This window comes from Vulpes lagopus, chromosome 19 (genome assembly GCF_018345385.1).
Source record: "Vulpes lagopus strain Blue_001 chromosome 19, ASM1834538v1, whole genome shotgun sequence".
Classification (NCBI taxonomy): domain Eukaryota; kingdom Metazoa; phylum Chordata; class Mammalia; order Carnivora; family Canidae; genus Vulpes; species Vulpes lagopus.
The window spans coordinates 29,427,993-29,442,895 of NC_054842.1; the positions used below are offsets into that span (position 1 = coordinate 29,427,993).

At 40.9% G+C, this 14,903-nt stretch overlaps 1 protein-coding gene across 5 annotated transcripts in view; it reads right to left on the bottom strand.

The window, feature by feature from the left end:
• CPNE4 (copine 4) overlaps positions 1–14,903 on the bottom strand; it is a 493,898-nt gene that overhangs the window by 146,343 nt on the left and 332,652 nt on the right. For all 5 annotated transcript variants that reach the window (XM_041733665.1, XM_041733664.1, XM_041733667.1 and 2 more), the window contains one exon: positions 8,228–8,407. In XM_041733665.1, the coding sequence (XP_041589599.1) occupies positions 8,228–8,407 (180 nt within the window). The remainder of the gene's footprint in view (positions 1–8,227; positions 8,408–14,903) is intronic.

Sequence of the window (14,903 nt, forward strand, 5' to 3'; positions counted from 1 at the left end):
CTTGGTTTTAACAGATGTCCTCTGCCCTCTGGGGGAAGAATTACATTAAAGTATAGCTACATGACAATGAAGAGAGGACAGTTGTAACTATACTCTGAGCCATGGAGAAGAGGAAATGCCCACAAGAAAAGCAATGATGAGACACCCAGGGAAGGTGGGGGGTGGTGTGCAATCACTGAATTTGGTTAGTGGGGTGCTCAACTCGGTTGAGGGTGAAAAGACCAGGAGGAGGCACTTTCTGGGTGCTGATTTTATAAGGTTCTGGTTTGGGGAGGTTGAAACATTGATACTATTTAAGAAACCATGCTGTATTTAGAGTAAATTCAGTATGCAGACCTGAAGGAAAGAAGACCAAGGTGGTTTTTCTTTTTTTGCAAGACGATTCCTATGTTGTCTCTATCAGCTTCACATGAGGTAAACAAACAAACTTAAAAAAAAAAAAAACCAATAAAACAAAAATCTAGCTAGGTCAGCTCTGTGCTTTGCATTGACACTATATTCCAATTTATACTGGTCAGTGACGAGCTATGATGGGCTTTGGAGCCAAACATATCTGCCTTTGAGTTCCAGCTCCACCATCTACCAGCTGTGTAGACTTAAATAAGCCACTCAGCTTTATTCAGTGTGTTTCCTCAAATGTAAATGAGGATAATGGTAGTGCCTACATCCCAGGGATGTCCAGCTGATTAATTTAAGTGAGGTTTTGCAAACGCCTAGCCCAGTGACTCGTAACTACAAGTACCTAGGGAAAGGTAACTGCTACCTTTACTGTTCTCATTATTTCTCAGTGTCCCCACTGCATTTGGTGTGCAAAGAAGTGGAAGAATTTGAGCATAACTGGACTAGTTAAAAAGCAATGAAAGAAAGTGAGGGCACCCCTTTAAAGAAGGTCTGCTTGCTATTCTTAGATGGTGAGGGATCATCATAGCTCTCCTTGGCATGCCCTCTGTTGGGTGCAGCAGGAGAGGGGCTTAGCTCCTAGTCTTCTTTCTGCCAACAGAAATCCAAGGACAGTCTCCAAGCTCACCCAGAAGGAGAACACAGCTTTCTGGGCCCCCTACATCTCTGTGATTCGCCCCCCTCAGCCATCTGCTGAGAACACACAGTTCTGCCTAGAGTGCTCTTGGAGGACATGATCCTTCATTTGGTATTATTGCTAGGTGCTAAGTCACTGGCTGTGCTTGTACTCAACTTCATGGCCAATGCCCGTTTCTAGCATGCTGAGGGCTGCTATTTTCCTTTGTTAAAAGCCACGAGTCCCACTGTTTCACATGGCAGAGTGAGAATGTGGCCAACTCACCTGGACAGGGCAAGTACCTGTAGACAGCTTTGAGGAGACAGCTCTGAATGTGTGACTTCCAGCATGGGTTTTGGGATGTCACTTTCTCTCTCCTTTTGGGCCTTCATTGTGCTAAGACAGGAATTAGAATACCTGACCCCAATTATTTCAGAGATCTCGGTTGAAATCATTTTTACTTAAAAAGAGTAGGTATAGGGGTGACTGGGTGGCTCAGTTGGTTAAGCATCTGGCTCTTGATTTAGGCTCAGGTCATGATCTCAGGTCCTGGGATTGAGCCCTGAGCTCATGCTCTCTCTCTTTCATAAATAAATAAATAAATAAATAAATAAATAAATAAATAAATAAATAAAATCTTTAAAAAATAGTCTGAATAAAGTTACACACACACACACACACACACACACACACACACAGAGACTCATTTGACTAAAGTTTTCAATAAACTTGAGGCAAAGTCCTAACTTCGGTTTTACTAATTGCCCAGAACATGGGTGTTTTGTCAGAATGTTTTTATCCATTTCACTTCCACCTTCACTCCTGAAACAAAGCTGGCTCCTAGATATGTTGATTCTTCCCATCATTTCCTAGATTCTCAAGTCTTTAATCATAGCTTCCATATTTTGAATGCTCCTTCCTGCTGGGGACTCCACTAAGCACCTTATATGTATTTTTTCACTGGATCCTTGCAATATTTCTTGAGGCCAACCCTATTATTATCTCTACTTTGCATATGAAGAGGCTGAAGCTTAAGTGACTGCAAGAATTTGCCTGTGGACATACGACTTGAGAGCAGCTGAGCTGGGATTTGACTGTAGTCCAGGAGGTTCCACAGCATGTGCATTTAAGCATTATGAAACAGTGCTTCAGACCCTGAATGTGCCTTTCCCCCAGCTGCTCAACAGCTCCTAAATCTAGCCATTCCCTGCCTAACTAAGCAGTACAAGGAAAAAAAAAATCTTCTTGAACTACTGAAGTGATGAAGAAGGAAAGTATTGACATTTTCTTTTTGTGTTTTGTGTGTGTGTGTGTGTGTGTGTGTGTGTGTGTATGTTTTGCTGGATCATACTAGAGAAAAGAACAATTTAGAAAAAAAGAGAAAGCTTTCATTCACTCCCATATTTAACATCAAGTTCACATTTGTATCTGAAAGAATGTAGAGAGATGTCCTTGCATATTCAACAATTTTTTAAAAATCTTTTATGATTTGTTTATATATGGCATGTTCAATGAATTTCCTTTTAAAAATAAGGATCTCTTTGAGGGATCCCATCCACTTTTAGGCTACCTGAGCCATAGGGGGTCCACTCTCAAATCTATATCATTTCTAGATCCACGTGGTGGAATGCCAATTGGCAACCTCTTCTGGATTCTCCACAGATATCCTGAGTTTGACAAGCCAGCATCACGTTCTATTCCCCACCTGATTCCTCAATTTGATTCCTTTGAAAGATAGGCAAATCACTCCTCCAGTAACCTGAGCCAGCTTCCTGAACACTCCTCCCTCATCCATTCTCCAAAGTTTGTTGATGTTGCACTTGGCCAAACTCCGCCCTAGGTCTCCTCAACTTCCATCACCATTGCCCTCTCATCTCTTTCTTGTTATGGCCTGAGCTTCCTAACTGGTTTCCCTGACTCCACATCCACTCTCCCACTCACCTTTCTCAGGAACACTAAAGTGGTCTAATACTAATTAGTAATACTAATAGTAATTCTAATATACACCCCATATCTTGTCCTTCCCCTAGTCAAAACCCTCTAGGACCTCCAGTGCAGCACATTTGGTCTTTCCAAACTTTAGAGAACGGCACTTAAGTCCTCCTTCTCTGGCTGGTCTTCTCCTGTTTAGCCTCCTCTATCCTTTTTCCACCCTTACTTGGCCATCCAGCCATGTTGAGTCACTTAGAGTTCTTTGTTTTTCTTGTGCTGCTATGCCTTTGTGTGTCCTGGTCATTTTGCCCAGAGAGTTCTTATTTCTTTTCTCTGCTGGTGAATTCCTACTCATCCTTTGAGGTTCAGGTCCAGAGTCATCTTTCTTATGAGACCTTCTATCCCTTCTAGGAAGAGATAAGTTTTCCCTCATCACTCCTGGAATACATCTCTGTTGTGGCATGAAATAACATGCATTTTAATTATTTATTTACCAGTCTGTTATCTCCCAGCTAATTGTAAGCTCTTCTGAGGCCAGGCCTCTGTCTTTTTCGTCATGGGTATTGGTGTATCTGGAGCACTTGCTAAATGCTTGTTGAAATAATGAACATGTGATCGAATGAAACTTACCATGATAAATAAAAGTTTTATATTGATCTAAAATTTTCAAAATGAACTCATCAATAAATGTGGCTGAGCCTGTGTGATATATAAAGCATGGTGTTGCATTAGACATGAAGAAGTACTGATTATGGCCTCTGCCTTAAGGAACTCGTAATCTAGCTATGGGGCCAAATGATATATATAAAAATAAATGTTAATTAAGAGAGAAATGATTTTAATGAACTAAGAAAAAGGAACTTCTTAAGGCAGTTACTAAATGAGTGAAGTGGAGATGAATTATAGGATGTTGGAGTCTGAAAGCGGTCATTATGGCCTAGAGCAGGAGTTTTATGGAATATGACTTGATTAGTTAGAACTCCACATTGCAAGTGGCAAAAAGAATTAGCCCACAATAATTTAAATAATAAAGGGAAGCTATTGACCAAAATTCCCAGGAATGACTGGCTTCAGACAGGACACCATCTAGCATGCAAATAATATGATCTGATTTCTCTCTATTTCTCTGTTCTTCCCTTTGAGGTGACTCTTCTTTTTACCCACATTTTGTCATTTTATCACCCTTCCTTTCCCTTCCCCAGCAGCTCCATGTTCTCTCCTTGAAGGGTGCCATTTCCAGACCTCACAGCTTTACTTTCTCAGAAGGCTCTAGCAAATATGTATATACATTTCACTATCTCTGATTAGTTATATACTTTCACTGAACTAATCCCTGCAACGACAAAAATGGAATATTCTGATTGATTTCAGCCAATTCATGCCTACCTCAAACGTATGGAAAGTTTAATCGCACTATCACATGGCTGATAATATTAAAGGGTAGTCATCCATGAATATACAAGATACCCAGAGACACTAGGGTGTCACCTGGGGTCAGAGGCACAGTAGTACAGCTTGGGAAACATGGTTTAGGGCTACACTAAACAAGTCTGACTTGCTGCTCACTTGCTTCACCTAAGCCAGATGTTAAAAGAGACCTTAGAACATGTGGCCTCTCTACATTATCATTCTTTAAATCATGGCAGAAGAAAGAGCTTTGGGTTAGGGACCAAAAGCTTTTGACATCTGGTCTTGGCTCTGTCAGGAAACTGAATCTTTCTGATCCTCAGTTTTCTCAGCTATAAAAGGCAGATGATGATACCTGTCTTCTCAACATTGTCAAGAGTTTCAAATGAAATGGTCAATATGGAAGTTCTTTCAAAAATATCAAGATATATTTAGAACGTACTAATTGTAATCTCACCCTCAGTGCTTACTTCTATATATTCCTCATCTTAAGGGTTCAAAAAATTTAAGCCAATGGACTTCCCCAGTTCCCCCACTCCAGACAGTCCATCCATTTTTCACTGATATGTTTTCAATGGTATACTCTATATCAATTATGGTGCTTTTAGCTGAAGGAATGGAAAACCCCATCCCAAACAACTTTAACAACAGGATACTTTATTCTCTCATAATAAGGAGCCCACAGATACAGTGGGCCCAGGTACAGTATATCAGCCAGTGCCTCCACCTCTCTGGCTCTGACTTTCCCTTAAGGTTGTGCTCATCCTCACCCTTGCTACAAAATGGCTACAGTGGTTCCAGTAATCATAGACAGAGAACTCTTTTTTTCATATGTGGATCTCTCTCTCTCTCTCTCTCTCTCTTCCTTTTTTAGGTTAGAGAAGCTTTCCAAGAAAAACTATCATGTCTTATGGATTAGAACTGGCCACAAGCCCACCCCTAAGCCAACCAATCTCTGGCAAATGGGAATGGGATTCATGTGATTGGCTGAGATTACTCAGGATTCACCCTTGGGCTAGGGATAGGGCTATTTTCTACACAGCTACATGGTGGAAAATGATCTGAAAATGATCAGGGCCTGACAGCTAAAAGAGGGGAGTGACTGGCTCCTGGGTAAGCAGCCAATAGCATCTGTGTCACAGATGCCATCAATACTCTGCTCATTTCCCCTGGCCTGTGACTTCGGTGCACATCACTGACTTTTGACCACCAGCACTTGTATTTCTTTGCTTGTAGCTTCTTGGGCTACTTGGAGCCTGCTTTGCTGCCCATGCGATAAGCCAGAAATACTCAAGGATTGATGTTCCCACCCTGGAAACAGCCCTCAATGACTAATGAACTATATACCGGAAGCATATAAATAGCAAAGTTCCCTCATCTCTAGGGTGAGATACTTCTGTGATGTTTGCTCTACACTGGCTTCCAAAATTTTCCCCGCAGAATTAAGCTCCAGTTGGCCACAGTGATAGCTGGCTTGACGACACTCTTACAGGCTGCCTTCCTTTTCCTATCTTACATTCTTGTTCTGCTATGACATCTCCTTCACCTCCTTTGACTTCCTGTCTCAGAGTCAGCTTCTTGGAAAACCCAAATGAAGATACTATGTACCATATGCCAAACTTCTTTCTGAATCCAGAGGCTTTGTGTATAATTTTCTCATCTGCTTGGAATGTGTTTCCTCTTTCTTCTCAACTGAAACACTCATTCTCCCTTCAAGTCCTAGTGTAAATGTCACTTCCCTCCAGCATCTTTCTTTGCTCTCCTCTCCACCTGACACCATTCTCTCAATCTTTGCTCTCCTAGTCCATACGTCTCCTTAAGAATAATTATAATGGTTGTACTTTAATTAATTACGTGCTTCCCATCTTTAACCACAATTAGACTGTGAACAGCCTGAGGGCTGGGATAATGTTTTTGGCTCAACACTACACTGCTGGCCTCCAGCACAATGCCTGGCATAGAGTAGGGGGTCAAGGACTTACTGGCTGCTGGAAAGATGAGGGTTGTGAGAAACTAAAGATGCATGTTTGAGGGCCATTCACATGGACAAAATGATTAAATCTTTTAATGAAAAATATCTTTGATTTATATGACTCGTGCATGGATCTAGATTTGTTCCTTAGGGTAGTATATAACTTTAATACATGAGGGGATGTCCATAATCTAAAAAAGAATCTTGGTGTGGCTCATTTATATCTATAAGAGATGCTACTTTAATCACCTTATTTTATTTATACATTATAGAATTCTACCTCAAATCCATCATTCATTCATTCATTCATTCATTCATTCTGTACTACTTATTAGGCATTGTACCTGGCCAGACCTTAGCACTATCTGCCATCAACTTTTTTCAAGTCATGAGAGAAATAATATTTATAGAGAATATCCCAGATTCCTTCTCTCCCTCCCCTCAGCCATAGTTCTACATTGGACTTTTAGCTTTTACTAAGGGAACAAAGAATAATCTAATGAAAGTAATCATTATATCTGCTTAAAAAGGTATCTGAGAACATTGTCTATTTTGTTACTCAGTGCTCACATGGGAGAAATTAGTGATAAGTGGCATGAGGCACAATTAAAGTTAAGAAAAATGCATGCTTGTCATCTCTTTGCCAGGCAGGCTCTTTCTTACTAATCCCTAAACCCGACCTTTGCCTCTGCATAGGATTGATGCAGGTTTTATGGGACTTGAGGTTTATATAATTTGGAATGCTTTGAGAAAAAAGTTCAAGACGACAAATAAAAATGTCACACAGAGCCCTGGAAGCATTCTACCCAAGTGAGGGGCTCTGAAACTCAATCATCAATGGTTTTGCAGTAAATTGGCATCTGACCTTGATTCAAGGAACCTAGTGTCCTCTGTCTCTTACTGCTACCATGATTGTTCTGACCTCTATGCCTCTATATATTGATTTCTTACTTGAAAGTCCTTCCTCCTCCTTTTTCAATCTGTGAACCATATTTTTTTCAAAGTTTGAATCTACAATGCCTTCTCTGATTCTACCTAGCACAAAGCTCACTCTTCCTGGACCACAACCCTATGACTAGTCCTGTCTCATTATGGTTTACATTGCATCATGAATTGCTCTATTTTAGGTGTAAAAAGTGTGCCCTCTTCAACTAGAGTGTCTACTTTTGGGCATAGGAACTATTTTTTCATTTAGATTTCTCCTCAGCACCTACTAAAGTTCTGGGTAGAGCAAGAAGGGAAGGGAAGGAAAAAGGAAAGGTGTCATGAAGCAGAATTACAGGGTTTGGGATGAAGCCAACTTCGTTTGAGTTCTAGTTCTGCCGCTTATTAGTGTGGGGCTTTAGGCTTAACCACTCTGAGTTTTAGTTTTCTCACTGATAAATCGATACAATAATGATGTTTATTTCACATAATTTTGAGGATTAAGTAAAAGCATTTATTCATTCACCAAATAGCTATTTAGCCCCTCTCCTGGGCTATTTTTGGTACCAGAAGCTTGGAATACATCTCAATGAGCAATACTCTCTGTATGGGGACTTTCACAGTTGAGTTGGAAGATGGAAATTTATAATGTAACAGAATAAGACTATAGCACCCACAATCAGAGTGTAGTAAGTATGCAATAAATAATTGTGAAATAACTGATAGAATGAAGGAATTCAGAAGAAAAAAAAATGGTTAATTTTGCAAAGTAAGTAGGTCTTCCCATATTTGCCACATCATCCTTGTGTAAGTACACTGTCAACTATAATGGATATGACATTGTATGGGAACTCATAAAATGCTACATGTAAAGGAAAAATAAAACCAGAGGAGAAAGAATGCAGGGATAGAGGAAAAAGAGGAGGAAGAGAGGCCACAAGCAGGCAAGGAATAGGAAGGGACCTCTGTGGACCCACCTGGCCGAGTGTGCACTCCATGCCACCCAGGAAGTCCGCCTCCTTCAGTCCATTGTGGTTGCTGCTGATGTCATGAACCTCAAACCGCAGGCGCTGCACCTCTTCAAAGTAGAAGTCCACAGTGAACAGTTTTGAGTACACCGGGTTAATGCAGGTGCGAATCACCTCTGTCCTGTCAACCTGCAAGGAGAGAAGAAGAGAAAACCCACCGGGGATTAGGGCTTTTTATTACTACACTTTAGGTGAAATAATCTTATGGTGCTTTCCCTCCTTCCAAACCATAAATGCCCTCCTCCATTGAGTCACCAGAGTGAGCAATTTGAAAGTCTGCAAGGAAGCACCTTCAAGAGAAAGAGCCATGGTTCAAGGATATAGATAGAATAGTCTGAAGCTTTGTATTTAAAGATTTAAAACATGTTGTGTTGTTAGGTAGTAGGGCAACAAGATGGATCAATCATTAGTGACTGCCTGGAGCCCTAGGATGAAAAAAAGAGTCTGAAAGTACTGCTGGGCTCAGAAGGAAAGAAATCTGTGATAGGTTAGTGATGTCTGATGGGCACAGTAATGGTAATGTAGGTACTGGCCATGTAGGTGCCCCATTTTAGCTAATCCTACTCTAACATAAATTACGCAACTCCAGATTCCTAGCATAATGAAATGGAAAGGCTATGAGAATAGGAATGAAGATGATTGCCTTTGGTATCAACTATGCCTTTTATTGGGTTTACAATGGTTACACAGTCATTTTAGTCCCCTGAGCCTCAGTTTCCTCATCAATAAAATGAGGATTCAAGGATTGGAAGGTGAAAAGCCTCTTCCTGCTCTAACATGCCATGAGTTATGACTCTCCTTGCCTTCTGTGATAATAAGTCTCCACTTGTCCCTCTCTCTCAGATCCATATCTGTCATTCTCTACCCTACTCTTGCCCCTGGGGGCTGATCTCTATGGATGGGACTTCCTGGGCCTCCTTGCCCTCTAGGTTCTGGTTTGAGTCAGGCAAGGGGATGACTTAGCAGGAGATCAGACAGTGGGAGGATAGAGATGGGCTGGCAGCAGCACCATGCCTCTGCACACACAGTCTGCTAGTAGACTCTGTTCTGCAGAAGGAGCTTTTGCTGGGTTCTGGTAACACAATCTCCTTTCCCTCTCTTGATCCTTCAGATCAAGGGGTGGTAATGACTTTCTGCTGTTGTTATTCCTAATAAGCCTCAGCATCCTTTATTGGCCCTCCTATCCCCGTGCATGCCCATAGAAAGGATCCCTCCATAAAGAGTTTAACCCTCTAGATGAAACTCTGAGTATGCCACCTGCTTTTTGCCAGTACTCTGACCTCTAAGGTTCTTTTCCTTTATGTCTGTCACATGTCAAAATGCCATTTACAACACCATTTATATTCTGAGAAGCTAACCCAAGATCTTTTTTTTTTTAAATGGATGGCTGAATGAGTGGATGAAAGAATGCATGCTTCCTTGGGGCACCTGGGTGGCTCCATCGGTTGAGTGTCCAACTGTTTTTTTTTTTTTTTTTTTATTATAGTCACAGAGAGAGAGAGAGGCAGAGACACAGGCAGAGGGAGAGAAACAGGCTCCATGCACCGGGAGCCCGACGTGGGATTCGATCCCGGGTCTCCAGGATCGCGCCCTGGGCCAAAGGCAGGCGCCAAACCGCTGCGCCACCCAGGGATCCCTAACCCAAGATCTTAATGACAGCTAACTCAAATTTTAGCTAACCCAAGATCTTACAGTATCTCCCAACAGGAGATATTCATTACTCATAGTTTATAAATCAGCTGGAGCCTATATGTACTTTTGGCTTTCTTTTTTTTTTTTAAGATTTTATTTATTCATGACAGACATGGAGAGAGAGAGAGAGAGAGAGAGAGAGAGAGAGAGAGGCAGAAACACAGGTAGAGGGAGAAGCAGGCTCCATGCAGGGAGCCACATGCGGGACTCGATCTCGGGACTCCAGGATCACACCCTGGGCCAAAGGCAGGCGCTAAACCGCTGAGCCACCCTGGGATCCTCAACTTTTTTTTTTTAATTTGTATTTATTTATGATAGTCACACACAGAGAGAGAGAGAGGCAGAGACACAGGCAGAGGGAGAAGCAGGCTCCATGCACCGGGAGCCCGACGTGGGATTCGATCCCGGGTCTCCAGGATCGCGCCCTGGGCCAAAGGCAGGCGCCAAACCGCTGCGCCACCCAGGGATCCCAGCTTTTGGCTTTCAAATAGAAACATGGTCTATTGGATACTTCCCAAGTGTCATTCATTAGCACAAACTGGGAAGACCATTTCCTGTACTTTCATTAGAGTACAAGGAAACAGTCTCTCAAAAAACTCAAGGGAAGGCTGCCTTTAACCATATAATGCAGATACATGTTATCCAGCAAAGAAGAAAATCAATACTTGCTGCAGTCTCCCCTGACATTCTTGCATTCAGTGTTTTGTCCCCGGCCCCAGCCCTCCCTATGGACTCTGTGTGAAAGAGAGTTGTCTTGTCAGGAACATCACCTGCTTTTCCTGGTGGGTGGACCATACAGGTTATGAGGAGAAGGAGAACATGATTCTGGTTATGTCCTTGTCCAATGGACAGAAAACCAAATCCCAAGCTACTGTTGATTAGCATTTTACAGTAAGCTATTGTTCAGACCAATGCTTATTTGACTATTCTGGCTTCTCCTGAAGGCTCAGCTTCTATTTGAGCTGAATTTTACATTTTTAAAATTTAAATTCAAGTTAGTTAACATGTAGTGTAGTATTGGTTTCAGGTATAGAATTTAGTGATTTATCACTTACATAAAACACCCAGTACTCATCCCATCATGTGCTCTCCTTAATGCCTATCACCCATTTAGTCTATCCTCTCCTCTTCCAGCAACCCTCAGTTTGTTCTCTATAAATAAGAGTCTCTTATGATTTGGGGTGCCTGGGTGGCTCAGTTAGCTGAGCATCTGAGTCTTGATTTTAGCTCAGGTCATGAACTCAGGATCGTAAGACTGAGCCCCAAGATGGGCTCTGTGCTCACTGGTATGTCTGTTTGAGATGTTCTGTCTCTTCCTCTAACTCTCCCCTCACTTCCCCATGCTCACTCTCTCTCTCAAAATAATAATTTTTTAAAAGTCTCTTATGGTTTGCCTGAATTTTACATTTTTATATCATATTCATTCTGTAGATTAGGACTGAAAGTGTCATTGGATGATTGTATAGGTAAAAGGATTTACTGTATTGACATAATTTTTTTGACATAATTTTTTTTTTCAATTGGTTAAAGATCATGGTGTAAATCAGAGGTCACAGACTGGCAGTCTGCAAGTTCAAGCTGACTTGGAGGTTTTTATTGGTCCCATTTAAAAGTACTTTCTCCCTTAATTTGCCAACATAAAAGGCAACAATAAATAAAATAGTCCCATAAAAGGGTCTATTTCTATTGCCCCTCCCACCTTTGGGGAAAAAAAATCAGAATATCTGGTAACGTGGAGCCACATTCATACCTTCCAACAATTGGGGACTGCCATTCAGATGGGGCAGTCACTCACCAAGCTCTTCTGCCTCAGTGAGTTTCCTTGCCTGACCTTAGAAGTATTTTTGCAATATCTGGCCCAAATTCACAGAATAATGAGCCATATAAGAGATTTAATAATATTCATGTGGTGCCTTTTGATAGAGGATTTTGAAATAACCCCGAAGAACTAACTAATAGATCAATTTGACATCTTTAAGACACACAAAAGGAATCTTCTCTCCTTATGGGTGAAAGAATAGCCCTAGGTGGGTTGAGATAAGAAATAGGAGATGGAAATTCCATCCAATTCTAGTCTTTGTTCCCCTGCTTTAGCCACACAGATGGCACAAGGGGCTGATGTGCCCCAATCCTGCTGCTTTTCTTTTCACTTCTTGATTCTCAGATGATCACATAGATGTAAAGTTTATGTTGGCATCAAGCCACACACCTCAGACAATCTTTCCAAGGCAAGCTGCCAACATGCAACATGGAATGACTTGGTTTTTTGAGGGAAATGACTGGTTGGATAGAAATTTTAAAATACACATTTGCATTACTAAAATAGATAATTTCCACAGATAGTCTCGGGGCCAGTAAGAATCCTAAGAGCATAGAGGAGCTCAGAAAAAGAATGATGGTAGAGAAAGTGCTTGCAATACCAAATGCCTATTTAGAAAATGTTTTAAAACTTACTGCATTCCCAGCCATTATGGGAGGTGCATTATCTTTTCCGGAGACTGAAGCCAGGTTTAATCTGAGCAATAGAGCTGAGGATAGCTCATGTTTCGCACTGAGAGGCATCAAGGTCAAGGTGATTGTTTCCAAAAGATCATCTACTGACTGGTGCTACCAGGTGCATCAATCCATTGGGCAGCTTTTTTTAAAAGCTCAGATTCCTGTTCTCTACCACCAGTGATTCTGACTAAGCATGTATAGGGTAGGGCCCAGAAATCTGCATTTTAAGGATGTTCTAGTAGATTCTGATGTGGCAATATCAAAGTACTGGAATTTGGAGATGTAGGGTCTTGTTCTTCTGTAAGGTTTTTTTGTCAAGTTTAATCTTGGTGGTCTTCTGTTACCCTCTCTTCCAAAAGTCCGCTTATCTCCTTTCCTCCCTAGTTGTAGTAATTGATATATTCATGATGCTTTATAATTTGCAGAACATGCTTATGTCCAGTTTTTTATTTGATTCTTATAGCAATTATGTGATATAACTTTGAGTATTTTGTATATGAGAAAAATCAAGGACAAATGTCAGCACAAGGTACTGGATGATAGAATGAGCACTTGAACTCATGCCTTCTGACCTCAACGCTTGGACTATTTTCCTTGATTCAAGTTTATTTGTGAGAATGCCTTGAAAGAAATGAAACATGCTGCTAAGTATGGTATGATGGTGATAGAATCAATTATTGAGTACTGCTTTTGATGAGAGGCCCCTTTAAAAATTTCATCTGAAACACTTTTGAGTATAATACTAAAGTGTATAATAGTTAATACTTATAAAAGGTCAGCTGTGCCATAGACACTTAAAAATGCATTATTCAGGTATAATTGACATATAATAAATCATATTTATTTAAATTATGCAATTCAATAAGTTCTGACATATGTACATACTTGTGAAACCATGACCACAATCAAGATAATGAACATAGCCATTGCCCCCTCCAAGTTTCTTCACAGTACCTCTGTAATTCCTTCCTCCTGCTCCTCCCTTCCCACCCCATTCCCAAGAAACCACACTGACCCACTTTCTGTTCTGTATTCTCTATGATTTTATGTCATAGTATGCAGTATATAGTCTTTTTTGTCTTTATTCTTTTATTCAGAATAATTATTCTGAGATTTATTCATTGCCAAGCACATCAGTAGCTCATTTTTTAATTCTTGAGTAATATTCCATGGATGGCTATTTGGATTATTTCCAGTTTGTCTATTATACATAAAACTGTCATCACTATTCATATACAAGCATCTGTATGTATATAATATTTCTTCTTTTGGGTAAATACCTAGGATTGAAATGAGTTATGTTTAACTTTTAAAATTCTAATAGGTGTGTAGTATGTGATGATAATTTCCATTTTCCCAATAATCAATGATGTTCAACATCTTTTTATATGCTTCTTTGCCATCTGTATATCTTCTCTGATGAAGTATCTGTTCAAATCATCTACAGGCACTGTCTTTTCATCCTTATGACAACATTTTGAAGTGAGTACTATTATTATCCCCTCTTACTGGGAGGTAGAGAAGCCCTATAATTATCCCAATTTCACAAAGCTTTCATGAGGTAGGATTTAAGCCTAGGTAGTCAAGTTCCTAGGTCTGTGTATTTCACCTTTATGGTATATAGTCATTCAAATTTGAAGCTTTTCCACCTAAATCCTGTTGCTCAGAGTAATACACAAGCCAGATGACAAATGTAAAATGTGGAACCTAGAACTGGACAGTCCTTTTACCACCTGATATGGCTCCAGGCTCATGTCATTTAGAATGGACAGTAAAATCACATCACCTTGGCTAGCAGTATGCCTCAGAAGTAAATAAGATAAGCATGACCGTATAAGCACCTTTGGAGAGGTTTCTAGTGTCACAATGATGGGTTCTGGGTCTTCCTCTTTCTTTGCTGAACGCCCCACCCCCCCGCCCCGTCCCTCTAGGCTCCTGGCTCCATCCATACAGACCCTGAGCCAATTCTGATTCAAATACTGGCAAGGGTCTCAAATATGTCTTCCTGTGCTGAATGCCTCTATGTCCTCCACAGCTGCTCCTTTCCCCAACATGAGTACCCAGTTTGTGTGCCTTAGTTTTCTGATTTCTACTGAACATCCCATTGCCTTAAACCCCAGCCCACTTAGCTTGGGAGTTTTGTCACTGTACTAGTGCTATATAATAGAAATGTCCATTATGATGGAAATGTTTTATATTGCATTGTCCAGTATGGCGGCTACTAGCCAGATGTGGCTATTGGGCACTTGAAATATGGCTAGTGGACCTCAGAAAGTGAATTTTTAATTCAATGAGAGTGAGGCTCTCATAAATAGGATTAGCGTGCCCTTATAAAAAAGTCCTAGAGCACTGCCTTGCCCCTTCCACCATGTGAGGACACAGTGTGAAGCTGGCAGTCTATGAATCAGGAAGAGGGCTCTCACTAAGCAGTGAATTT